General features: G+C 39.6%; 2 protein-coding genes across 2 annotated transcripts; one reads left to right on the top strand and one right to left on the bottom strand.

The window, feature by feature from the left end:
• Nucleotides 1-800: 800 nt before the first annotated feature.
• LOC146621555 (E3 ubiquitin-protein ligase KCMF1-like) lies at nt 801-12,677 on the bottom strand. The gene is made up of 7 exons (XM_085368604.1): nt 12,479-12,677; nt 10,549-10,716; nt 7,884-8,023; nt 6,358-6,459; nt 4,466-4,646; nt 2,929-3,247; nt 801-2,524 (listed from the first exon to the last, which is right to left on the bottom strand). The coding sequence occupies exons 1-7, from the start codon at nt 12,675-12,677 to the stop codon at nt 2,197-2,199; spliced, it is 1,437 nt and encodes a 478-aa protein (XP_085224730.1). The 3' UTR covers nt 801-2,196.
• A 3,498-nt stretch (nt 12,678-16,175) lies between these two features.
• lipg (lipase, endothelial) lies at nt 16,176-21,326 on the top strand. The gene is made up of 10 exons (XM_085367458.1): nt 16,176-16,839; nt 17,761-17,951; nt 18,162-18,341; nt 19,091-19,202; nt 19,295-19,513; nt 19,630-19,872; nt 20,080-20,200; nt 20,644-20,871; nt 20,972-21,076; nt 21,186-21,326. Exons 1-10 carry the CDS (start codon nt 16,749-16,751, stop codon nt 21,196-21,198), a joined length of 1,503 nt encoding a protein of 500 aa, XP_085223584.1. The 5' UTR covers nt 16,176-16,748; the 3' UTR covers nt 21,199-21,326.
• The last annotated feature ends 6,230 nt before the right edge of the window (nt 21,327-27,556 follow it).

Genomic DNA, 27,556 nt, shown 5'->3' with positions numbered 1-27,556 from the left:
CAGACATATTGTCCACTGTTCCATTGATGTTTGAGATTCTTTGGCCCTAGATGGTCTGCTCACATGACACATGGCAGACAGGCCGGAGATACGGCTATTTTTGTTCTATATTGGTATTCATGTGGCGTTCGTGTGTTCAGATTTGCATAAGTTCACAGTGAAGCATAACAGATATTCGTCTGGATTTGTGCGTGTTCATGTGAGGAGGAAAGTGCAGCTGCCATAATGTGAGCAAAAAAAAACACTGGAGTATTTGTGCCTTTAATAGTTAATGTGTTGTTTTTTTTCCTAACTGTGCACAGAAAAACTGTGGAAATTTTCCCCAGGTAAGTTTCCACTACATTTTAATGACCCAAGTTAGTCCAGTGGTTGTCAAGGAAATCAACTTTTACAAAGATGATTTTTGTAAATTTGAGATTATCATGCTGTTTATTTCTCCCAAACTTAATTTAACTGTGAAAATACAAGAACAGCCGAGCTGGCCTGCAAGTCAAAAACCAGGGCATAAAACCAAAAGTTCATTAGCGCCACTATAATCTCAAGGATAACCGAAGAGACTCATACCCTTGTTCTCATTTCTGTCAGAGAGAGCTCAGTAATAAAAGCCATTCCACACTGACAGATGTGCCTCACTCTTTGTGAGTTACACAATGTCAGAACTCAAGGTGAAATCTTTTTGTTATTGTTATTAAAAAAATAACCCACACTCAGTTTAGTCCAGTGTGTCAATCTGCTGCTGTGAATGAGGACAGGAGAAGACCAACTGAGAATGCCTTGACCTGTAAGATAGGCGTTTATTCTTTTTCTTGTAACCATGTTCTGTACATGCTCGCCAAGAAGTTAGCAACTGAGAGAAAAAAAAAAAAAAAAAAGAAAGTAAAAAAACCAAACAAACAAACCAGAGAGCAGGATTGAGTTAGTTCATTTCCATCCAAAAACATTTTTTATTGTCCTCCAAACTGAAAGGTTTACCCTGTGATTTGGCTTCTTTGATAAGCCAAAAAACATACATTGCATTTCCTCAGGTAGCAGTGGAGGCATACAAAGATCGTTTTGAGTGAGAGAAATTAATGGAAAGAGCAATACAGGATTCTCTCCTTCAAGTCACATGATGAGTAATCTTTGCATTCATGAGTAATGGAGAGAAGATTAATCTCAGATCACTGGAAGCTTGAGAAAGTAGCATCTGATCTTCATTAAGAGAGAAAGGAGGGAGAAGATGAAAAACAAAAACAAACAAAACAAAAAAAAACCACATGAAGAACAGGGTCGCGTTTCTTCCATGTTAGAAAAGGCCTGAAAACGGTCACACTGCTGAGATAGTTTCATCTCTGGTTGCCTCCAAGTTGTGTATCGCTTTTATGTAGAGCATCTGTAGTGTACACAAATGGACACTGGATATGCAATTCAAAACCAAAGTGCCCACAGTTGATAGAAAGCAAGGTCACATGACCCAAAACAGGTAATGTCACACAAAGGGGAGGGAGGAGGGTGAGATTGGACTTGAAGGTAACCAAACGCCGTCATCAGTCTGTGTTCGTGTGTGTGTCTAGTGTGTGCGGTGAAGTGCCGGCGATGCGGCACTCAGCACCATTAATGTACAGTTACTCAGGTGTACGAACAAAAAGAGAAAGACCTCCCCGTCTAGTGACTGTGCAGTTAAAAATGGGCACATGGTGATTTAAGCTCATGCTTAAGTTGTGGTAAACCATCCAAGCACTTCTTTAATTTATAACTATAAATACACAGCAGCGTTTTTACCAGAGAGGCTTCTGTCTGCTCCTCTCCCTTGGTGAGTGGAGTGTGTGACAAGTTTCTCTTAAAATGGCTAACTACGCTTTACTCATCTGCTAAAGGAAACACGGGTTATGTGGATTTGATTATCAACTTTCATATAGATTTTTCTATAATATATTTATATAGTTATTTTTCCTTTCTCTCACGCAGCCACCACTCTTGCTTTCACATTCTCTCGTCTCACTACTTTTATTCAATGGACAACATAAAACATGGGGTGGAGTGGGGAGCAACAGAGCTGAAATGACATGATCACTGACAGATGATCACTGAGAGGAAAAAAAAAAAAAAAAAAAGCCAAGAAGAACTGCAGTCTTTTTGTCATCCATTGGCAGTTGGACTGACGCCGCAGTCAGCCAGTTACAATGGTGGTTTTGAGGGGAGGGAAGGGCCATGTCATCAAAGAGGCGGCGGAGGAGGCTCTTTCTTCGTTGGTGCCGTTTTAGTTGTCGTCTTCGTCGTCTTGGTAGCTGGGGTCGTCTCCTTCAGGTTGAGGTTCTCCAGCGCCACGTCTAAGGTCATGACCTCAACACAACCCATGGCCTCGAAGTCAGCGAAATTCCGCAACGAACCGTGACAGTCATCCTCGTCCTCTGAGGAGGAGGCTGAGGCGTCCTCGTCTGGTAACAGTGTGGACAGCAGCAGCTCCGTCACGAACAGGCTCCTGTCGGCCCACTGGGCCTCGCACGCCTGGCGCTCTGCCTCAGACAGCCGTGGTTCGTTCAGCCTGCACAGAGAGAGACAGAAGGAGTGATGAGAATAAGAAATTTATTTGTAACATAAAAATCCTGTAACTACTTATTCCGCACTGAAAAATCCAAAACGTCTACTACTGGACACAAGATTTAGAGGTTTTTAAATTTCCACAAAGGGGCCAAACGTAATGCTTGCAGATAACTGCCTTAAACTAAGATTTAAAAGGAGTTTCTGATCACATGTTAAGCTGTGAACCAATGAGTGGATCACACATACATACTCAAACGAGCATGCACGTGGTTGTTGCTAATTTTTCCACTCAATTTCCACGTTCTCTGCACAGAAAGAATTTCTAAACACAGGTAATAAGTAAAATACATTTAAAAAAGAAAAACAAAAGAGACTTGAAAATAAAAACATTTAAAACTGGCACACCTGCTGAGTAGAAACTGGGAGCTATGTGCAGTATGCTGTGTGTTGGGCTCGGGTGGGCCCGGGTTAGGGCTTGGGTTGGTATTATGGTTGGCGCTTGGGTTGGGGTTTGCAGTGGCTGAATTGGTATTTAGAATAGCATTGGCTCGGCCGCCACCTCTGGTGGCATTTCGGGCAGTCTCCAGCTGTTGACGTGCTGCCTGGGCCTGCTGGCGTTCCAGCTGGAGTTGCATCTGAAGCTGCTGGAGCTGGGAGGCAGACGGGCCCGAGCTGAGCTGACCTCCTGCTGAACGCCGTACCCCCGACAACTGAGACAGAAGCTCTGGAGGAACAGAAAACAACAGTGGTCAGTGTAAAGCATTAAAGCTGATCATACTAACTACAGATGATAGCTCAATAATACATTTCTTTAAAAGATAGCAATATTTTATTATTTTCAAAATAATATATCAAGTCGGTCAAGCGTTTTATCCCTCAAAATATGCACTGATTAGTTATACTGTCACCAGCACACCAAATCAAAAGACAAATGTGATTTTCAGGGCTAAAACTCGATGAGCTGGATCAAGGGCTCAGCAGGTATAGTGGGTCATTAGAGAGGCGGCTGGTACCCGTGTGTGAGGCAGACTGAACAGGGTCCCTCATTATGGCACAGCTGGAGCTGACATGGCGAATGCCAAGCACTGAACCAGATTCAAATTGGGAACAGGATAATCAAGGAATTGCTACAGCAACAACTCTACCCACACATTTCTTTACCATCTACACAACACTTAAGTACATGCAGACACAAGTAGCAATGGTTTGTAATACCCAAGCTACAGCAGTTAGCTTACCCTTTTTTGTGAGGAGGAAAATATACTAAAGAAAACCTAATAAACATGCTACACCTGATTTAGTATTGAGCGCACTTTTTCTTTCCCTGTCAGACCTATATGATAATGCATATAACAATAAAGATAAATTAATCCTTTAGTGTCTTACTGTAATAATTTGTTGTCTGACTTGCACCTGGCTCTGCAGCTTCTTGCTCTACAATTATGTGCCCCACAGGAAGCCTGTAATAACAGGTGCTTTGGGACTGGGGACTAAGGGAAAACTACACACTGGGGAGCAGCATTTGAACCTTGGTGAGGTGACATTACTGGTTGGTGGGTTCAGACTATTTAAAAACTGCATCAAATGTACTAAAGTTAAGCTCAAAGCCTGGATTTCCAAGGGTTTTCGTAAAGTTAAAACCCATCGTTTACAGAGCTACCAGGATATTTTCCCCGTTTTTTGTTTTGTTTTGTTTTTTTTAAATAACACTTTCTGGTGCGGCATTTACATTTCAAGTCAGCGCAACATACGTCACTCATCGTTTACTGTCGTGCTGGGAGATTACCTATCATGGAAGAGGAACTAAAAATTACCCTGAAATGGCTTGGGTACTTTATTGAACCGTTCTTGCATACACTCATACTGAAGAAATCATCAGGCACTTCCTGAATCCAGTAAAAAAAATTAAAAAAAAGTTTTTTTGAGTGTATGTGTGACTAACCTGCTATGGGGTCCATGGCCTCTCTGCTGTAGTTGGAGCTCTGTGATGAACTCTGACTGGTGGAAAGCCCCCCTGTGGTGCTGCTGGTGAAATGCATGTTAGACCTGCGGGCTCGCGGGCCCCCTAACCCGCGCCCGGGGTGAAACATCCTCCTCACATGCCGCACGCCACTGGACTCATCGTGATGCTTGCCGTCAAGGAACAAAACAAGAGCATAATATTGATACAACTAAAAGTCAAAAATTAATGAATAAAAAAAAAAAAGTACAATTAAAAATAATCCATAAACCTCAAAATGTGCCTGATTGTGAATAACAGATATTTCTTGCTTATAAAATTGCTTTTTAAAAAACGAACAGTTAATAAGCGAGATGTAGCTCAAAACTATCGCTGCCACGCCTCTAAATGCTTCCCAGGACTTTTAATGAGCCATCTGCAATCAATACCTGCATAAAGCTCTCATGTCAACATAAACACAGAAGACAAAGAACTTTGCTGACTCGCAATCAAAAGTTATGGCTCTGTCAGTGAAGCTGTCAAAGGACTTGTTTGAGCTACGTTTCATTCAACTATATTTTTGCATTTGTGGTTTTCTTCACTGCACCCATTCAAAGTACGCTATAAATAGGCAGCCAGACTGCTGTTGTCAGTCCGAGTCTATTCACGAGTGTGCTTTTCAGCTGATTTCTGACAGGCTAAGTAGACAATCACATTTTAGCCATTTAGACAATTAGCTCAATTTAATGAATGTCCCTTTTTTGGGAGGAGGTGAAGCTTCTTTAACCTTTGCACAAGTGGTCATTTACTCATTTAAGTTACAATGTGTCTGCATTTTTATCCTCAAAGGAATGAAGGAGATAAGCATGCATGTCTGGAATCTAATTAGTTAAAACGCCTTGACAGAGCCTTGGGTTTATGGAAAGTTTAATAGCAATCAAGTAACGGATCAGATAAGAGCACTCCTAAGACTACTTAATTTTTTTTTGAGTAGAGAAATTTCCCAGATAATGCTTAAGTGAATGAAATACTCAGGTCTTATTTCCTGCACTGATTTCTGAACCACTAACATGTTACTGCCTTCTGCAGTTATATCATCAACAAAAATCTAAATCAGGTGATAAAACAATGCAAATCAGTGTTTCCATTATACATTTTTTTCCTCTTTCATAAAACAAGTCTACTGTAATGTTTCTGTCCATCAGCACTTTTTTCTTCATCTCTTTTCTGGCATCTTACAGAGCCAAGAGTAGAAAAAAACTGCAGCTTTTGGCTCCATGGATTTATATATAATGAGAAATAATAAAAGTAACCAGTAGAGGAAAACAGTACAGTATTTACAATATCAGTATCAATAAGGATCCAGATTGTATTGATAAATCCTGAGCAAATATCAATGACAATGCCACTAGGCATCAAAATCAGTGGAAACCCCTATGACAACCTGAAACAGCCAAATAACAAAAAAGAAGGGAAAAAAGCTGAAAACACAAGTGCCACTGATCTGTTTTAGCCACATTTCCTCATGCTATTAATTTACCACTTAATCATGTGTTCATATTTTTGTTTTTGAGGCATGATAATTAGTCCATGTGCCTTCACTGTCGTGCATTGTCTATGCACCAGATCACCAGCAAACTGCTAAAGATTTTATTAACATAAATAAAATGTTAATGTTAAAATGGCTTGTCATGCAGAGTAGGCTTTAATACTGTAAGCAAAATATCAACAAATGTCAGTTCCACTGAACAGATGCCTCCTTGTTGCAATGATCTTTAAATAGACAAGGCTAGTTCAATGACATGAAACTCAGCATTTCTTTCACAAAGCATAAAATGCAGCTAATGTCACTTCATATCTGCAGAGATGGTACTTAAAGTACTTGAAAAGGATATCAAGTCTCTGGGTGCTCTGTGTTCAAGTGTTAGATGAGCAGCAAAGTCATCTGTCACATGATTTGGGTCACCACCAGGAAGTGCTGCACATATGGGGCAGATCTAAATGACAGAAAAACAGAGTGTGCACATTAGTTTTCACAACACACACACACTTCACCTCACACTCAACATTCACCACGAGGTATTAAATCCTCTTAAACAAACACTGTGCTTAAACACGAAGAAATGTAATATCAGTAAAGTGAAACCTGCATGTGAAAGGAATATATCCAACAGAAATTAATTTAAAAGGCACAGACTGCCATCAAAACATCAGAATGCTGCACAGCACTGGCTGTAACAATGACATTAATAAAAACATCAATATTTTAATACCTTGTAAACTCTGACTACTATTTCAATGCCAATTTTCTGCAGTAGTGACAGACTGATACCTGCTGTGCTTTCTCACGCCGTCATCTGACCGGAACTGACACCTGAGACTTTATAATGAGAGATATCTATGGGAGAGTTTCATGACAGAAAGAATGGCAGCTAATCGTTCACAGTTCCATCTTCCTCACTTGTTAAGTGATATTTATCTTTAAAATTTATCTATAAAAATCTGTTTATTCAATGCTGTCATTTTTTCCCCAGGGAAATGTTTTTCACAATTTTTTCTAATGTAATCACATTAGAAATTTCCACAATGTGATAAATTTTTGTTTGTACATTTAAAAAGGAAGAAAATTCAAATTATCCAAGCTAAGCTGCAGTGTTGATTTAACCAGAGCAGGTAGGCAATTCCTCATATATTCAAAGAACAAGGATTTTGTGTCACTTGCAAACATAAGGAGACATTAACAGTGTTTTTACACAATGGCTATCTGCACCTGTGGGGAAGACATACTGTTAAATTTCATTCATTTTCGAATAAAAACTTATTGAGAACGCCTTTAGCTACATATGTTCTTGGCCTTATATGGTATCTAAGGGGACTGTATGACTTTTAACAATTAATATACTAACTTTCATCTGGTGTTCCTGGACAGATTGTGCCTCCCCGGTACTTTCTCAGTCTCCCTGTCTGCTCGTGCGCCTTTCTCACAAATTGCACACATAGAAAACTAGTTCTCCCCTTATTAGAATGAGAAAACAAATATAAAGCCATAACTGAAAAATCATTTTAAGTCAACAGCTTGGAAAGCTCACGTGCAGTCTCAGCTGTATAAGCCAGTGGTGGTGGTGTTTTTGTTGACTGTACAAAAAGAATAAGCTATAAATAGAGCTGCAAAGTCTGCCATGACTTGCAATTTGATTCTTATTTCAGACTCAGAAACTGACTCAAGGACTTTCAACAATAATACTGTGAACCAAGACAATAAATATGACATAAATGCATGCTGACAAACCCAACAAGATCCTGCAATGTGAGGCCCACTCAGACACTGATTCAGTTTGCTTAGTTAAGATAATATTGAAGGAAATGCAGCTGTTAATATCTGCACAAACATCAAGTTTAATTTCATGGAGCACCAACTTACCACTTCTGTGGAGGTCTCTGTATGCTCTGCAGCCACATGCTCCTGCAGGGACATCTCTGTGTAGCCCATTCTGCCACAGTAGGGACATGTGAAGGCTTGGGGCTGCTCCACCGAGAAGGCTTCACCACCATAGTACAAGTCTGGGAGGGAATAAACACCCACATTCCATGTAGTGTCAGTTATGTAGCAACATTTAAATGCAAGAGTTTAAGTTAAAGCTACAAGTATGCTATAAAATGTAAACACAATTAAAGATACTCTGTTAACTACAGTATTTTTACCCTTTACATATACCAGGAAACATAAATAAACCCATGCACATGAAACCATCAGCAAGTAGGCCATCTACAGACATAGTTACAAACTACAACAGTCCATTTAAGAAGAACATTTAGCTCCTAATGAGAGATCTACTCAGCACTCCATTAGTTGTTTAAAAAAACAAAACAACAACAAAACCCACCAACAACAACAGAAAAAACACATACAACAACATTAGCATTAACTTTGGGGTTATGTTTGAGTTAAATATAAGTGCAAATTTCACTTTTCCTACTTTCATAGTTAACACTCGCAAATAACAAACCCCCTCCCCCCTCAAAATGGTGTTTATTACAGTTAATATTCATTAATCTATAAACCTTGATTAATATTGGTTAATGTCAACTGTTTAACACAACTAATCATAAACTTAAAGATCCGATATTTATTGAACTAAAAAATTTAAAGATGTGTTCCTTGCCACGAGTCTTCAGGGATAATCAATGAAAAGCAATGAAAACATGCATTTATAGATGCATGCTCATCTATATTCATTCTACAGTCCATAATACCATCTTTTTAAAAATCAACACTTGTGTTGTCCAGCAACACCACTGCTACTTCAAATTCTTCCTTAATGTGAGCATAGGTTAAATAATAAAAATAAAAAAATAAAAAAAAGGTACTTCTGAGCTGCTTTAGGCAGTTTGATTTGCAGGTAAACTCAAAAACTGAGTGGAAGAAAAACCATCACTGGGCTGAATTGGGCAGCAGCACGTTAAACAAATTGGCTGAAGGTGTTAATGTGCGTGTGGTAGCCTGTCTCTGTGTTAGCCCTGTGTTAGACTGGCAATGATGCAAATATTTGAATTATTATTTGAATGCAAATAAGTCATCGCTTTTTCTTGATTATGGAAGCTTTTTTTTTCCTTTTTTAAATTTGGTCTTTACAAACATCTGTGGGGGGAAAAAAAAACAAAACACCATCTTGATTTGACTCTAGACCTGGTGTGAAAGTTTCAGCTCTGAAAAAAAGAAAAAGAAACTGAGCACAACGCTAAAACTATACCAGAAAATTTTAATGTTCACATACCCTGAATAGTTCTATAGAGGTGCTGAGAAAAGCTGCTGATACGGGTCATTTCACAGAGACCAATTTATAGCACACCTTTTCTTTCACATCGCTTTTTTTTTTTTTTAAAGAGAAAGAAATCACCTATTACTAGCTACATGTATGACAACAACTCATGGCAGGGGTCTCATTTCCCCAAATAATCAAAAGAATTCTAATCATCAATTATTTTTTTTTAGACAAAGCTCAGTTGGTGGAAAACCAGCAGGCTCACTGAAAATGCTTGCAAAAAGTCAATAAAATATCACTGCCAAAAAAAAGAAAACCTCTTATTAAGCTTGCACCTTCTGTTGTGTTTTCAGCAACAGTTGCTGTTTGTATTTGTTTTTTCACCAGGCTGAAAAAGAGCATCTTCAATGTGTGAAAAGCTGAACGGTAACATATTTCACAACATCAAGACAAGAAGTAATAACAGAAGCAGTCGTCCAAAAGGAAGACAAATGGCCCATTTAATCGAAAGAAATTTGGATTGTACCACGCTTACCCGAATGCTTAATTAAAGAATTAAGAATATTAAAAGATTTGGAGAAGTTTAATCCTTACTGCTGCCAATATAAAATATTCCAGTTATGCAGTGATAAATCAAACCCAGAAGGCCACCAACACACTCCCAAAAACTCCTCAGGCTGAGTCAAATCCATCACTGTTAAGCCATTTGGGAGCAGCCTTCCCATCTGAAAACAAAAGCCAGTGCCAGGAAAAGATAACATACGACATTGCACTTTTGCAATCTTATAAAATCTAGTGAAGGGAGGTTTATAAAATTTAAAAAAAAAAACAACAACAAAAAAAAAAAAAACACTGCCAGTATTACCGCTCTGCCCTAACTGACAGTCGTGACCATCCCAAGACAATTCAGTTCTTTAGCATTTGTCACATTTTAAAGGAAAAAAAAAAAAAAATACCACTGCACCAAGTTTGAAAACAGCTCATAATTTCTCCATCTTTTGTCACCCCCCCCTCCCCTTCCCTCATACACCTGGCCCATACCTGGACTATCACTCAACACACCATATGAGCACACATCATCCCTCTTTAACAGCTGATAAATTCATGTTTGATTGCTTGACAGTTTACAGTCCCTCAGTTGACTCAACAGTGAAATACAACAGGCAATTACCCTCTATGAGAACTGGCTTACAGGCACTGTGTCTGTAATTTGAGGCTCAGTATTTCAACTAATGGAGAAATGTTCATAAATTCAACTACACTCCATTCTCATTCCTGGTTTTTAGCTGACTGTCTGTTGACATGCATATCATCTTTACTTACCAAAGTCAACGCGGGTTAATATACACTGCATGGGATGCTCTGTCGTGTGTCTGGTTGTAGTTGCACCGCTCTCGTAGCACGATGCGCAAAGATCATAGTCGTAGCAAATTAAACATTTGTAACGTCGTCCTCTGAAGTTACCCTTTAAACATGCATCACAGCTCACACCTGAGTGAAGACAGGAGAACAGAAGAGAGAAAAGTTAGAAGATGTGACAGTTAATCAACTTTAATTAATTTTCAAAATCAAGTAATTGAAAACTTCATCTTTTGAGGATTGCCAGATTTATTACTGGATACAATTTATCACAGTTTCTCTGATACCATTAGGTTCACTGGATTACAACTGATATTTTTTTCCTTGTATGTCCACTTCAGTTAAACTGCAGTGAATAATATTCAAAACATACCTACATTGGAAATTTACAGAAACATTACCACTACATATTGTCTGGTTGGAAGATTTTAAAGTAATGGATATTCAGTTGATTTTTCAGTCCTGAGCCAGAATATCGCAGATCGCTGCAGAATTCCTGCCTCAACATTAAAACTAACACAATCGAGATAATTCAATGTTCATTAAGATAATTTATAATAAATATTAAGTGCACAGACAGCACTGTTTAGTCTGAACTGGGACTTTGAGAGAAGTCGACTCTTGTGGTAACATACTGGATTGCATTACTTTCTTGTGCATTTGTTTTGTTGTAGTTGGCTAAGCGTTTTGTTCAATATTTGCTTGTGTTGTGGTGGGCATAGGTGACTTGGAGTAGATTTTTGGCTATGTTCCTTACAAGTGTTTATTTATTGCACAATTTATAAATAAAGTGTTACTGTGTTACACTTAGTCCAAGTCCCATCAATGTTTAAGTAAAAACTACATTCACAACAGTGAATTACTAATTACCACTGTCTTCATTTCAGTACCTACATACATGTAATGCGCCATGTGAGATGGACTGTGGTCAAGTCCGGGCACTTTTTGATTGACTACGACAGTCGTACAGACACAGTGTACGCATGGCATGACACTGGTTTGTGTAACCCCCCCTAATATCTCCATTCATAACTATGAAGCTGTAAAAAGGTATATAAACGAGTGTGATAACGGTAACCCCTTCATGATATAACTCAGGCACAAACACCTTGACTGACAGCAAAGTTAAAAACAACAACACAGGCATGGCATGTAAAGGCCGCCCGGCCTAACCTTCGCAACCGGCTAACAATTTAACAACTTAACTCTTAGCTCACAGGCAAGTCATCAATGGTAGACTTTACCCAAGTCAATTTTTTGCCGGTTTGTGATCAGAAACGTCTTCTAACAACACTGCAAGACATCTACTCAACACTAATAACTAACAAGGTTGGCCACAAGGACGACGTGAATGTTAGTTTGCTAAATGTTAGCTTGCGAAACTTGATTCAGCAGGCCAGCAATGACCAGGAAGGAGGCTGAAACTAGCTAACGTTTACGACATACAAGTTTCAAACCCATAACGCCATCTGGGTCGCGTTCCACGCTTCTGTTTCCTATTCTCGACACTCCCCTCGCTCCCCGGCTCGTTAAGGTTAACCTACATTACCCATCTCCCAGGCTAGCTAGCACACTTAGCTAAAGATACGGAGCTCCTTCCGCTTATATGTCAGCGTTGTTTTGGTCAGTTAAAACAGAGTAGTGCATATGTTCTGAAGAGAGAAGACCAACTCCAAGAGTCCGTTATGATTACACACCAATTCTCCCGGCAGCCATAATGTGCCCCCACGAAATTTCACTGCAACCTCGCTGCTAACACTAGCCTACGTTAGCTAGGATGAGCTGCAAACTAAGGAATTCTCGGCTAGCTAACATTAGCTAGCGGTGAGCTGTCATCGTTTTTAATCGCAAATCCCGTCTCTGCTTCCACCTCCGTGCTAAAGCACCTTCTTACCTTCATGACGGGACATCCTAGCGCAGCCCCTTGCTCGGGCTCCTTCGCCTTGCAATGCAAAATAATATGAGTGAAGAGAAGAGAAGCCGGGGCTGGCTGGCTCTCCCTGGCCTCTTCCCTCATGAAGGATCCGGTCTGGCTCGCTGCCCCCTCCCTCTCCTTCTCCCTCCGCCTCCTGCTGTGTCACTGTCCAGTGCATTGTCACTCCATGCACACGGTGGCGCTGTTGTTCCATTTTATTTTTTTTTACCACAAATGCTGCTTTGGGTCGCTTGTGGATGAACTATAGTGACCTTAGTTCTCACTTTTTTAATTTACCGTGAATTTCAGCATTGAAAATTCTCACAAGTGTTTTTTAAATCATTAAACAGGAGGTGCAACTGGAGTTGGAACAGTTGAAGATAATGAGGAAGAGTGAGGAAGAGCTCCGGTTGAGCAGGTTCATGAATGTAGTAAAGGACAACATTGAGCGGGTTGGTGTGACAGATGACTGGGTGTTAGGGATAGTTTGAGATGGATGCAGATGAGGTGTCGTGACCTCTAATTATTGCTCATTCCAGTTCTACCCACTTTATTTAATTTTTAGCATCATCAAACAGCCACAGCATTAGAATAACTGACAGATTAGGTGAATTTTCATCATTGCCTTACAATGAAATGTTATGCTGGGTCAGGATATCAGGTGGAATAATCTGCTCCCACCAAACCAGATCCAAATCTCAAAGGATCCTCTTCCAACGCCCCCAGATCCCGGGCCATCAGGATCACTAACGACTCCAGCCATCCTGCTTACAAACTGTTCAGGCCACTGAGGTCAGGGAAACGCCTCTGTAGCCTGAAAACAAGAACTGAAAGGTTCAGGAGGAGTTTTTACCCACAAACAGTGAGACTCCTCAATCAAAACACAAATCGGACAACATGATGGACAATTCCATACACAGTATATAATTTTCCTTTGAGTTTTATCCTTATTTTTATTTGTACTTTATCATATACATCTGTATTTATGTAAATACGTACACTATAGCTCTTAACTATTACAGCGTAATATTTTGCACGATATTATACATTTTTATACTTTTATATAGATATTTTTTATTATAAGTTTAGTAAGATGCACAGTCGGGGGGGGTACTTTTTAGCCGGAAAAAACATTTCACTGTGTGTTGTACTAGTTATAACTACATGTGACAAATAAATAAAGAATTGAATTGAGATCATACATCCCTGTCCTGGTGCCAAAGCTTGTTTGGTGGGTGCCCATACAATATTAGTTGGGAGGCTTGATTTGATCATGTCAGCTACTGTCAGATGCTCCCTTATTCACAAATGGTCACCACAGCGGGTTGCTCAGCATGATGATTTGGCAGACGTTTATACACCAGGTGTTGTTCCTGATGCAACTCTAAAGGGATCTACTCCCCAGACCAAACCAAGGATGACCACACATAACGTCAAAAGGTATTTAATCTTGGAAGTTTGTTATTTAGTCATTTATTTTTATTCAACACACCAAGACTGAGACATCTAAAAGCTTTGTGTGTGAGTTCTGCTGAGAAGCTGCTGCTGCCAGGATGTCATCTCAGTGGTCTGCCAACACTGCAAGCTTTGTTCTAACTTCATGGCTCAAAATTGAAGTTTTTGACAGTAATTTAAGGAAGGAGTAACGGCTGCACTAGATGAAGATGTTTAAATTATACTGGAGAACTGCTGATTATTTTTGTATTTCACAGTGCCTCATTGTTGCTTCTTGCCAGGCAGACCTTGTAGAGCGAAATCAAGACAGGTCAGCAAAGTGCAGAATCAAACTGGCTCACACATTTGGCAGCTTGCTGAGGTATGTGGATGGAAAGAATAACTTTAATTGTGCATGCAAAGCTATTTTAAATTTGACGCAAATGTCCAACATCAGCTTGATTCTGGGAAGTCCACAAGCTTTTCTTTTCTTTTTTTTTAATTTTTAATAAGAAGCAGAAAAAAATAAGTTTATCTGGTAAAACATATGTTGACCTCTAAACTACAATCTTTCTAATTTTATTATTTCCACAGCATACAGAGAAATGTTTAGTTTTAGACCTCAAACACCTTGGGGAACTCTATAATACCCCATGAAATTGTATCTCATATTTACTTATTTGCCAGAGGTGAAAGAACACAGGGCAATGCTCTACTACTGGAAAGTTTCCAAACATGCACAGACGTCACAGAGGTAATCATCTGACCCACGCCTTTTTTTCCACATAGATCTCACACAGCACAGTGTGATACCTATATTAGCACAGTATATGGGCTTGGAAAGTAAATAAATACTTTGCAGATCTGCATATCTATGTCTCCAGTCTTACCAAACAACTTAACAACATAATTCCAGCCAGACTCATCACATGCACCTGAAGTCCACCAATCATATTATATCTATTCACATCCAGCGTTGCTGGCTCCCCATTCCCGAACGCATCCAATACAAGATTCTGCTCCTAAACTTCAGACCATTTTGGCCTTGTCTTTTTAACTTTGTCATCAAAGCGCTCAACTTAAGCTATAGCCCTCTGATATAATCATTTCTGATCCTGTACATTCTGGTCATTTTCAGGTGAAATCTTAGCATCTTCAGCTTTGCCACCTCCAGGTTTACTCCTCAATTTACGACTCACAAAGACAGTGAATTTTTTTTGTTATAAGGCAACCTTCAATGTTTTGAAAGGCACCTGGAACCCTCAGGGGATCAAGTAATGTAGTATTGAGTCAGTCAGGTGCATTGTCTCATCTTATCACTTGAACTTTAGTGCCCTACTGAAATCAAAACATATACTTTCCTATACATTTTTATATAAATGGGTGTTAAAAATACGAAAAGTTACTTTGGACTGCCCTTTGTCACACAGTGTCACGCTCCTCCATTCAAGAATACATTTTAGTGTGTCTTCTGATTTTTTTCAAAATTGTAAAAAAAAAATTCAAAAAGGACATAATTTCTTGGTCAATTTGTGCAGTGAAGCACTATGAAGGATATGGGTTATTGGCATTTCCATCACTGCTTGTTTCAGTGCACTGATGGCTCATTGTTAGTTTTTCATTAACGTAAAGCTGTACTGTGTGTACCCTCATTTGATTGCACGATGTAATAGATTACACACGCAGTGACATCTTAGACAGACAGACAGACAGACAGATAGGATCTGTGTAGTTATAGTGCCTTAAGGTAGTGAAAAAAGCAAAATAAAACATAAGAAATTGCGCTGTAACTATTTGCAGAGATGCGTAAAAACTTTTTTAGATGTCAGGTATCAGGCGCTGTTGGGGTAGCAGATGACACTTCCAGCTGGTGATGTGTGCACACAAAAAACAGTGGTGTCACTTTAACAGGGACCTTTGCGTGAGTGCACCCATTCTTCGTCTCATCAACTGAAACTGGCTTGCGAGCTAAGCTGATGATTTGGCAGCATGCCAGGCAGGGGGAGAGAGACCCCTTCCTTCTCCATACAACCAGCAGCCTTTTAAATATTCCTATAAGAGCTCCCATTGGATATTCTTTGTATGACTGGATTTTTTTTTAATGTTGGTATTGTAAAAACGCCGTCTCGTTTCAGTGCGTCTTTCAGCGTTCAACTGTTTTTTGGTTTTTGTTTGCTTGTTTCTTTTTTGAGAAGTGGCGCCTCCTGGATTCCTGGAACATTTCTATTTGAAGTGCTCTCTGGATGAGCAAAACATAAAAAATAATTTAAAAAAGAAAGAAAGCGTATTTTCGCATTCTCTTTGGGTGTCTTGGAGTTTTCTTGAATTTTTGTCTGCATATTCCTTTCGCGTCTTTTGTCATATGTTGCCTATTTTTTACCCTCATCTGTCCGGTAAGAAAACAAAGACGGGAATTGTATGATCTTCAGACCAATACAAAACAATTAATTGCGTCTGACGCCTATACACCCTTTAAGGGTTAAAGTGAGATAGGCTACTACGATTCATTCAACCTTTCCACGCCCTCAACGTAAACAAATGGGGGCTTGACCAATAAGATCCGCCATAGATCAGCCGATGATCAGATGACCGAAAGGAGAAACTATTTAAAACTGTAATGACACGCTTCATTCACAGCTTACACATTTCTGGAGCCGGTTCTTAACAGGCGCACACGAAAACGCATCACCGGCTCTTTTGTTACCACTGAATTTCAATCGCTCACCAGCGCACCTCGTTGCCGGCAGTACTACCAAAAAACATTTTATATCCTAAGAAAGCTTTCATTTCGTCCACACTCATCTGTGGCTGAGAAATGAATCATAAAAGCGTTTTAATCAGGATTTTCCTACTATGTGCTTATCCGCTTTTTTCATCAGCAACTGAGGAAAACGCCGTTCTTAAAGGTAAGAAATGGCTTTTTTGTCTATTCATTCGCCAATTGCTCTCTAAAATAAAGGGAGAGGGTGAAAACCTCACGTCTAGCATACAGCGGGGTATATATCATACGCCTGAGAAAATCCTAAAATTCTCCCACGTCTCGCTTGATTAATGCGCGTCATTTTTAGACTAAATTACACATTTGAACAAGTGTGGCGGGCAGAGCAAAGCAGAAAAACTGGAATGGATTTAAAGGACACGAGGGCGACGCGTCCTTTTTGGAAGGAGTCTTCAAGTAGAGCCAGGACACAACGCCACGTCTGTGCGCTGCCCTTGGAAAGATGTCCTGCTGAATCCGCGTTTTACTGCAGACTTCACGAGATCGTTTTTATTACCCAGCTCAGCTGAAATCATTTTGGTCTGTGTGGCCCATTGGGGCGTTGAGTTCATGTTGAGCACACTGTGAAGTTCCTTGACACAATGTGCGATGTTGGCTATAACTAAAACTGATCTTTACTTGCTGCGAGGGTAAACCAGACTTCATTCGGTTCATTATTAAGAGCGTAACACAATGAGACTAAATTAAAAGTCCTATTCAAAACCAATTCGGACTGTACATCTTTAAAATCAAGCACGGCTGCAATTATTTTTAAACTTGGAAACAGTCGGCTTCTTTCACCAGGCGTTTTAATCTCAGGCTTGAGACAGGTATGCTAAGTTGTGGCATAATTATGAGCTGTAGCTGCAGATTTGTGAAAAAGATGAACTGAAGAAGCATAGCGATGACTTTACTGCTTCTTGAGTCCAGCTTGCACCTAACCGTTGTTCAAGAGCAAATCTTGGCAGCAAAAGCAGGTTTATTTTGTTTTTCAGCCCCTAAAGGCTGAAAATAAAGACAATATAAACAGTCAATTTTTATATTTATTATTGTGCATTTTTCTCCTCAGGTGAAGACAGTGGGCAGAATGACTTGTCAACAGACAGCCACTCTGTTGCTGGCATCATCAAGTACAACATGAGAAAGAGCTTAGATCTGGAGCAGGAGGGCTGCTACCTGAAAACTGGCAAGAATGACTGTCTAGAGAAATGTGGCTTCAATGCTACAGCCAAGACTATCTTCATCATCCATGGCTGGACGGTACATATGAATGATAATTTATATCTCTGTTAATAAGCATCTGTGTAGTTTAGGTTATTTCTTTGGCTTCCTAGGTCACTTTCTTGACTTCAGAGTGAATCAAGCTTAAATGTTTTAACTATTTATTTTTGATTGTTGGGGGTAGCAGAAAGATGCTTACATAGTTAACAGTCTGACCAATGACTGACTTCTGCTGTCCTTTCCTCTTAGATGAGCGGGATGTTTGAACACTGGATGCACAAGCTCGTCTCTGCATTAATGCAACGTGAAAGTGAAGCCAACGTGGTGATTGTTGATTGGATATCAAGGGCCCAGCAGCTATACCCTGATGCAGTCAACCACACTTATGGTGTTGGCCTTGATATTGCAGCGCTGCTCAACTGGCTTCAGGTATGTACAGTAATTTAAAGAAGCTCCCACCCACCCAGAGTACCAAAACTAAACATTCAAATATTAGTAATGCTTCAGTGGGTTTCTATTCAGCCTTTTCTTTTTTTAAACTATAGAAAGTGAAAACTGATGTGCAACTACTTAATTGTAACATCCCAGTGGACACCAAGGTGCACTCGTGCATAACTTTATCAAAGGCAAAATGGCTTCATTTGCAGAACTGATGTATAAATGGCTTTCATCATAGCCTTAAAGTGTAACATTGTGCTTCTGATATAGTACAACATGGTTGCTCCATTTCTGAAATCTTTTTTTTTTCTTTTTTTTCTTTTTTTTTAGCGTAATATACTTGTTTTGTTTTTTTGCTTTGAGTACCTTTTTGTTTGTATGGTTCGTTTTCCCAATTTCCAAATAAGATCAGTGCATTTAGCACTTCTAAGGCAAAGACAACAATTCCCATTCAGTGGGACTGTTACAAAATTTTATCAGTAAATAAAAGGCAATTCAGAAAGCGTTCAGGCATCTTGCCATGTAGTTGTAAATGTAGACAAAGAGTGTCACTGAGACAGAGGGTGGAGGCGCTGCTCCATGGAAGGAACTATCAGTGGATTCTGTTCGGGTTAACTGAGCCTGGCTCAGCTGCAGGCACAACTCATCATTGGCTGAAATCCAGGCTCTGTCCATTTTAGGCCACTGTGGCAGCAGCTGACATCTTTATATATATATTTTTTTATTGTTTCCTGAAACAGGATGAGCACCAGCTCCCTCTGGAGAATGTCCACCTGATTGGTTATAGTTTAGGTGCTCATGTGGCAGGCTACGCAGGAATGCATGTACGAGGGACCATTGGCAGAATCACTGGTAAGTTGGAAGTAATATGAGCCAGAAAAAATAGCCCTTTAATTTGAGGGTTGCCTCATTTGCTTGACCTTTCTAATCTTTGTTCTTCATAGGTCTAGACCCAGCAGGACCGATGTTTGAGGGCGTGGAGAAGGAGAAGCGCCTCTCACCAGATGATGCCGACTTTGTGGATGTTCTGCACACATACACTCGGGAGGCTTTGGGTGTGAGCATTGGAATCCAGCAGCCAATTGGGGACATTGATATCTATCCTAATGGCGGTGACGTGCAGCCGGGCTGTGGACTTGGGGACGTGCTGGCAGTGGCAGGAAGTAAGTGGCTGAAAGTCTTTACTTTTGCATGTATCCCCTATGTTTAAAAAAAAAAAAAGAAGAAAAAGAATCCTACTGACCTTTAAACTATAATCTACTATACTCAACTTTTCTAGATTTCATGGAGGTGATGAAGTGTGAACACGAGCGCGCTGTGCACTTGTTTGTGGACTCTCTGATGAACAAGGAGCACCTGAGCTATGCCTTCCAGTGCACTGGGCCCGACCGCTTCAAGAAGGGAATCTGCCTGAGCTGTCGCAAAAACCGCTGCAACAAAATTGGCTACAATGCCACAAAAATGCGCAAGAGGCGTAACAGTAAAATGTATCTGAAAACCCGGGCTGACACACCTTTCGCAGGTGAGATACAAGAAGAATGAAATGTGTGAAATGTTATGACGTGTACTTCCTAGAGCAAAAGTGATAAGCAAGTACTATAACCCAATCTGTTTTCATATCTTTAACCTCTATATCTAACTTGTTTTATGATTTTACAGTTGCAGTGTAAACTACTACTGTACACACACCTACACTAGATCAAGTATTAACTCTTGCTTTTTGTTCAAGGCTACCACTACCAGATGAAGATGCACGTGTTCAACAAAAAACAGTCTGATGATGCTGATCCCATCTTCAATATCAAGTTGTATGGCGAGCACAAGGACACAGCTGATATGTTTGTTGACGTGTAAGTTCAAAACCTAAACCCTTCCTGCCAAACCAGTCTTCTTTCACAATGTCTCAACATGACAACGTGTAAATCGCTAACGGCTCAGTTACCTTCTGTATGCACAGTGTGGTAGTTGTTTTTGACTGAATGTTGTACTGAGAAACAATCAGATTATTTCTATACATTTAGAATTTTCAACTCGAGTGCTTGTTCTGAATTTTTTCAAAGTGGTCTTGGGCTGTACAACAAATTTGGTGGCAGACTGAAGCGAACAGCAGTTTTCATAAATATACAAGCGTGCCAGGGCAATATGACAGCTCTCTGAAGACTGTTTATTTTAGAGGTCTACTTTAGTTGCAAATGCTTGATCTTAAAAAATGGTGGACTTAAACACAGCTTCCTTTTAACGTGGTTTTTTTTTTTTTTTTTTTTTTTAAACAAATTTCTTACTACTTGTGCAGCCGCGATAACACCATTGGTCTGAACATGACAAACACCTTCCTGGTTTTTGCCGAGGAAGAGATCGGTGAAGTGCTCAGGATCCGTCTGAGTTGGGAAGGAGAATCCGACTCCTGGAGGTCTATGTGGAAAAACATCAAGAAGAATTTCTGGGGCTGGAACGCCAACCCTTCCAAACCCGTGCTTGAAGTTCGTCGGATGCGTGTGAAAGCTGGAGAATCACAGAAAAAGTGAGCTGAAGGGTCAAAACTGCAGTTGCCAGTCTTAATGGTGCAGAATTAATTTTAATTAATCTGTTCAGACACTGACTGATGCTTTGTGGTGTTACAGGTATGCTTTCTGTGCCGAAGACTCTTCAAAAACAGAAATCTCTCCAGGGGAATATATCAATTTTATTAAATGCCCTGATGGCTGGGATGCGAAACCGAGAAAACGGTATGAAAAGTTGAAAAACTGGAAAAATTCAAATTTATCATTACCTGGTCCTGTAACTTAAAGTTGTGTTTATGGTGTATGTAATTATTCTGCTCTTTCTGATCAACAGGGTGCCCATGTAACAATTCGGCTCTCCCAACAACCAATGCACCATCACCATGGGGGAATCCAACATGAATCAGGAAGAAGCTGTGCCCTCTGTATTTGAGCACTTAGGCTTAATCAGCACGTGGTGAAGGGGGGAAGTGGGCGGGGGGGTTCAGCTCTAGTGGAAGGTTTCCACTGACTTCTGAAAATAAGAACGATGGGTTTCTCTCAGCATGCGGCGGTTGCAAAATGGTGCACAGCCTGGAAGTGGTGGCACTCTCAACTGTGTGGGTTGCCTGAGAAGTTACAGAAAGTTCCTCTGTGTGGACTAGTGAAGTAGAGATTTCTGCCAGTGGACACACCAGCAGTTATAGTCACTGTACTGTACAATTTTTAAAATATTTATTTATGAATAAATGAAAGCACTGCAAGACAACCTTATTTATCAGAGCACACCCCATAATGGAGCGCATGTTGAATGAGTTTCTTCGAGATGCAGTATTTGTGTATTAATGTGCGTGTTTGTACCTGTGAAGTGTGCCTTTCTGCTGAAAGAGATTACTGATACACTGTTTAATTGAAGGAGATGTCAGTCTTATTGGATCCTACCTTTCTGTGCTTTTGTGTGTAGTTACTGTATGTGACTTACTTTTGAGGGGATGTGTCTGTACATAATGTAAATACATTTGTTTCTTTTGGAGAAATAAATTCACACTGTTTGTAGCAGCTTGTGCCTTGTCCATCATTTCAAGATTAAATCGGTGTTGTGGCCTACTCACAACATAGAAGATGAAACTATTTAACCTGAAGATTCACTTTGATTTTTCAGTAATCAGAGCATGTATATTTGTCACACTGTCATGTTCATGTGACATTTCTGTATGACTCAACTTTAGGAGAACGCTGAAAGTGAATGTTTTCTGAAAAAGACTCCACTACTGCTTGTGAGAACATGCTTTTACAGCTCACACTGCAACTGATGCTTGAACTTCAAGCGCGCCTGTTACCTCCTGTGAGGATTCACTTTATATTTGAAATAAAAGCTGAACACCTTTCATTATAAAAGGAGTTTGATGCTATTCTGAGAAACTAGAAGAAATGGCTAAATGTCATGGGGTAAATTTGCAGTGTAGTACACTCTGATTTCTGCTCTGCTTGTAAAATTTGTTTTTTTTCTCAGGCCTTGAAAGATGTCAGGAGAAACGTCAGCATTGCTTCCTCTAAGCTATAGTTTCTGAATAAACAGGAAAACCTATGACACTTCATGGTTCATAGCATACAGTGGCATGGTTCAACCATGGCATAGGTTGAGCTGAGCAGAATTTTTTTTTGTTTGTTTGTTTCTTGTATACATGTTGACTCACTTTATTCTGCTGTAACACAACACGCAGTTAATATCCAACTGGATGTGTTCCTTCCACAAGCTTTTCCAGTCTTTAATGAGACATCCATTTACTGGAGCAGGACCCCCCACCCACCCCAAACACAAACACACACACACTCACTCACTTTTTTCCCATCATATTACTCCTTCACAAACATCTACGTCACAACTGCTATCCTGTGATGTTTCACTGAAATTCTTTGAATACATTTAGACCCTTGATATCACTCGGTTGCCTTGACTAAACATGGGAAAAGAGTGTAATAAGCTGACAGATGTGTGTGAAATAGTGTACTTGAAGATTTCTAGGTCTAGTAATGCCTTCAGATGTGCTGTATGTAACGTGAGATGGGTCCTTGTGATCGTCGCTGCTGCCTGGCAGCTATTTACGTATGATCTATATCAAGACTTCCTATCTCTGTCAAAGTTTTAATTGTTTTCCTGTTCTGCTGTCTGATTGCTATCTTCAGTGGTTACTTTTGCCTGTGTACAACTCTGCTGACCCATTTTCACCAAGACAAACAAACATCTGCTCAGAAAATGTCTGTGGTTAAAGGCATGAAGCTGGTTTTACCACCACGCTAAGCTGACCACACAATATTGTTTCAGTGACTCACTCCAGTTTCATAGTCATAGGGTATTTTAATGCCATTAATGTCGTCTGCCTCCAGAATGGAAAACAAGCCATAGCCTTTAGCTTTTAGTCACTGTTTGAAACATGTCTTTTCTATAACTGGAACTTATTGGCATCTTGACTTATTCAGAAATGATGAAAATGCAAAGGAATCTTAACCTCAGTACAGACAGAACATTTTCAAAACCTCTGATGGTTAAATATAAAATGCCAAACAAACCTTGCGGTGGTTAAACTTCTGCTTTCTTGGTGTTTTGTAAACTGATGTGTTTTATTAAATTTTTATTTAATTTAATGATAAAAAACTGTCAGTTTTGTCATTTTGTGTCCACCAATTTTCACCATCACACCATCACCATGGTGGAGCCATAACAACCCATGATATAGAAGTTTTAAAACAATTGAACTTGAGGATTCTCTTTGATGTTTTGTTAATTCAGATATTTTCTGTTCATGTTTGGATTAAGGCATCGAAACAAGTACTTCGCACGCACATTTGAAACTCCTGCACGACCCATCGTTATGAGAAATTTGCAAACGAAAGTCATCTTGAAAAGTGAATCTGCTACCATATAATGCACTTGTGAGTGTATGCACGTGCCAACTAGCAAAAAAGAAATTGTCTTTTTCTTTGAAGTTTATCATCTTTGTCTGTAGATTCTGTTTCTGAAAGTATCAAGTGTTTACAATTTCCATGAAATGTATTTAACGTTAGCATGCTTGTACCCGATATCGTCAAATAAATACCACAATTCAGGGGATTTTCCACTTACAAAACTGAAACCATTATTCTCAGAACACGAAACTCCCAATAAGCCACTTCCATGCAGTGAGTGTTTTGCAATGATGTTTTTGAGACTTTATACAGGACTATTGAGAAAAAGTTCTGGATCCATACTGTTTCCACAAAGTATAAGTTACAGAAACATTCAGACACAGCTTCCCCACAGCTATTTGACATCGGTCATGGCCTTCCAAATAAGCATACAGGCAGATTACATACTACCTCACAAAGCCACTTTAACTGGTTAAAGTAGCGAGAAAATGAAAAATTGCTTTTCATTTCCTCATACACCTTCTCTCCTCTACACCAAAACAAAATAATGTGCTTGGCAGCTAAGCACATTATGCTGTGACAGATATTAAACCCTCTCTGGGTTTGATATCTGTCACATCTAAGCAGTGACAGATATCAAGCTGGTTTCTTCAAAAGTGCAGAAATGTAACCAAGCATGATCACAGTGACAGTGGTACCAGGTTAATGTTATGTCAGTGAACACCTTATTAAGCATGTTGGCATGTTTCCCGGCATTTGGATGAGAACATCAATGTATGCACCAAGTTTGTGTTTATCCACTCTCTAACTATTAAAAACTCTCACTCACAACCTTGAACGTAAAGTCAGAGGATTACCAAAGTCAGCGGGATTTGGGGGAATCTCTTCCAAATTTCACGTCATTTTTAAATACAAAGCTGTTCTACTGTCATGAAATTAAAAGACTCAACAAGAAATAGCAGAACAAGATGAATAATCAGCCACAGACCACATGCTTTATGTGTGTGTTTATATTTCGCCAGTGTATGCTTGTTTAAATGGGGCCTGGTCTCTGAAGCAGAAATGTGATTAAAATAGGTTTTAGGCAAACCTGTCCTACATTTGCAGTCCAGCTGTAATTCATTTGTGCATGTCCTGGAAAATCTAAATCTAAATATTTTTATTGCAAGGTCCTGCAAGCAGTGGCTCTGTAGTTTCTCCCAGCAACACAACATGAGCTGTCCTGTGTTGTTGGTTTCCCTGGAGCCACGTGCCTTGCAGATTAAAGGGTGGCTGTGCGTACATTGCCACATGTTATGTTGTTGGCATTATACCAGTGACTGCAGTGCGATCAATAGCACAGAGTGGTGGTGGGAAGCGGGGGAGTTCACCTCACATGACCCTATAGCCAGGAGGGAGGAACCACTTTAACCTTGTTTCTAGGGCGTTCAATGACATCACAGTGGTCAATTAGAGACACTTTGAGCAGAAATGAATGTTGACCTCTCTGGGTTTACGGTACAAAGTGTGCTGACGGCTCACTGGTTTTGGCAAGCCAGCCTGGCATGAGCGGAAAGCACTCTGAGGTCACATGTACTAACTCTGTTTCCAAGGAAGACATCTGCTACATTTTCTAGGAGATGTTACAAAGTTGGTGAAGTTGGGTCTAAAGCTGTACCATCTCCGAACAAGTAATTGTCTACACATTGAAGATGCTATAATAAAAGGCTGGCAGGTTAAACTAGATTAGACAGCCATAAAATATTCTTTACTTTACCTGTGACAAACTTGCAGTTTATTTTCACTTTTGGCCATAATACAACAAAGTGAAGTGAAGATGGAGGGATATTTACTTGATTACAGCTGCTGCCTTGTATGAAAGACACTTTTTTTGTTTGTTTGTTATGAAATAGGCTAAATTTTATTTTCCCACCCCACCTTATCAAACAGAAAATCAAGATTATTCTCAAGTGCTATGCTAAGCAATGAGGGGAAGCTGTGACTGGGCATTCATTGCAACTTTTTGAACTGCTTTTAACCCCTTTTCTTGTTACAGTGTTCTTGCAGGTTCACAGAGACAATGAACTCTGATATCCCTGAACCAAATCCCAGATCAACCCCAGAAAAAAAAACAATTACCTTACTGTGTCTCAAGAAGAGGTTATGGACAAAGTTGCTGAAATGTACAACACAAATAACTCTTTTTTTGTTTATGTTTTTGCTGCCAGTTGACCTGATAGAAAGCTGACATTCTGAAGTGACACTGCAAACACAACAAAGCTGATTTGTGTTAGATCGTTACCATCTTTGTTTCTATGGTGACATAGACACTGTAGTTATGAGGTGGATTATGAAGACTGTGGTCCAGACTTTAGGTTGTCTTTTATGATTTTAGTGACCTTTGGTTTTTTGCATTTAGTGCCATCTTCAGGTTACAGTAGTAGATACTAGGATTGACATGTTTATTACAAAACCTCACTGTAAATGAATTAACAGCAACACTTTTTGATGTAAATGATATTGCAGAAAAGTTGCTGTAAATTATTTTTACATAAACTTCATCTAGCTGCTAGTATTTAAAAATGACAAATTTGATGGAATGTCCACTCCCAGGAATGTTGCAGTATTGTCATACATGAATGCTCCAGACCAGCAAAGTGCAAAAACCTCTGCTTTTATAGTGCAAGGAGCAATGTGGCACAGCAACCGGCTTCTACTTACTTTCAAATTAACATGCAGTGGTGTTCTTCACAGGACTGTACAGGACTTCATATGATCATATCTTTAATGCTGGAAGAGAACGCAAATATTTGTAAATTGTTTTCATTGAGATTTATCGGATGATTTTTTTTATGTATAAAATTTTGTAAAACAGTAATTTCCCAACTTTTGTGGTAAATAAAGTGTTTTTACTTATTTCTCCTTCTTCTTATTCTCCTTCAGTAATAAATGTGATCTTGCTTGGTTCCAGTTTAGAGCATTATGACAGTCAGCAGAATTCTGGTGACAATAAGTACAAAGCTACTTTCCCCAAAATCGTCTTCTTGCTGTATTTATTGTTTTGCCCATGGACAGTGGTGCGTGTTGTGCACATGCTAAATATATTGACGTCAGATGGAAAAATGTGTTCACATACAAGAGGAAAGTGTTGTTTGTGGGTGGGAAGGTGCCACCCACTATGACTGTCATTAGCCTATCATAAATTGCCCGAGCACCCAGAGGCTACATGGTTTAAGTTCAGTGTTTATGCTTTGCAGGTACATAACAAGTTTGTTTAAGAGGCTGTAATTATATACCCTGGTCCCTATGTTGATATGTGTGTGTGTGTGTGTGTGTGTGTAGGATGGGGCTGGTGTGATGGGGGGAATTTTCCACAAGTCTCCTTCTAGTACTTGAGAATGTGTGGGTGGCATCAGCACCGTTATGCCATGTTGTGACAGACCAAGAGCGTTTTGAGGGTTATTAGACACCTGTGATTTCAAGTGATTTTCAGTAAATTTATGTGGGCAGGTTTTATCTCCAGGATCATTTTACTCTTTTTAAAGATGTTTTTACACTCACTAATTTCAAATAAAAGTGAGTTGCACACCATTCAAATCTTATTTGGATCATTCTGTCCACTTTTGAGAGCTTTCCCCATGAAACCATCTCCAATTTATATAAAAATGTTATGGTACAAAGAAATTTTAGCTTCATATAAATACTTTTCAAGATGTATTTTTTGAGAAGTGGTGCGAGAAAGACCAGGGAAAACCTGGAAAGTTTCACAATAATCATAAATGTTCAAATTTTCATCCTGTCACAGTGTGCCAAAGCAGACTGTATGAATAGTGAATAGTG

The sequence above is a fragment of the Diplotaxodon limnothrissa genome, linkage group LG12, assembly GCF_057381915.1.
Source record: "Diplotaxodon limnothrissa isolate DT_005_m linkage group LG12, D_limnothrissa_male_GT1.1, whole genome shotgun sequence".
In the NCBI taxonomy this organism is placed as follows: domain Eukaryota; kingdom Metazoa; phylum Chordata; class Actinopteri; order Cichliformes; family Cichlidae; genus Diplotaxodon; species Diplotaxodon limnothrissa.
The sequence above is the reverse complement of the archived record's forward strand: the minus strand, read 5'-3'. Positions and strand labels throughout refer to the sequence as shown.

What these genes read in the sequence shown, in the direction of transcription:
- LOC146621555 (XM_085368604.1), bottom strand. Translation starts at nt 12,677, where the DNA reads ATGCACTGGACAGTGACACAGCAGGAGGCGGAGGGAGAAGGAGAGGGA. An exon ending in ATTAACCCGCGTTGACTTTG is followed by an intron (nt 8,024 to 10,548) that starts GTAAGTAAAGAT and finishes ATTCCCTCCCAG; the next exon opens with ACTTGTACTATGGTGGTGAA. An exon ending in GGCCATGGACCCCATAGCAG is followed by an intron (nt 3,248 to 4,465) that starts GTTAGTCACACA and finishes CTGTTCCTCCAG; the next exon opens with AGCTTCTGTCTCAGTTGTCG.
- lipg (XM_085367458.1), top strand. Translation starts at nt 16,749, where the DNA reads ATGAATCATAAAAGCGTTTTAATCAGGATTTTCCTACTATGTGCTTAT. An exon ending in GACCATTGGCAGAATCACTG is followed by an intron (nt 19,203 to 19,294) that starts GTAAGTTGGAAG and finishes TGTTCTTCATAG; the next exon opens with GTCTAGACCCAGCAGGACCG. An exon ending in CGTGCTGGCAGTGGCAGGAA is followed by an intron (nt 19,514 to 19,629) that starts GTAAGTGGCTGA and finishes CAACTTTTCTAG; the next exon opens with ATTTCATGGAGGTGATGAAG.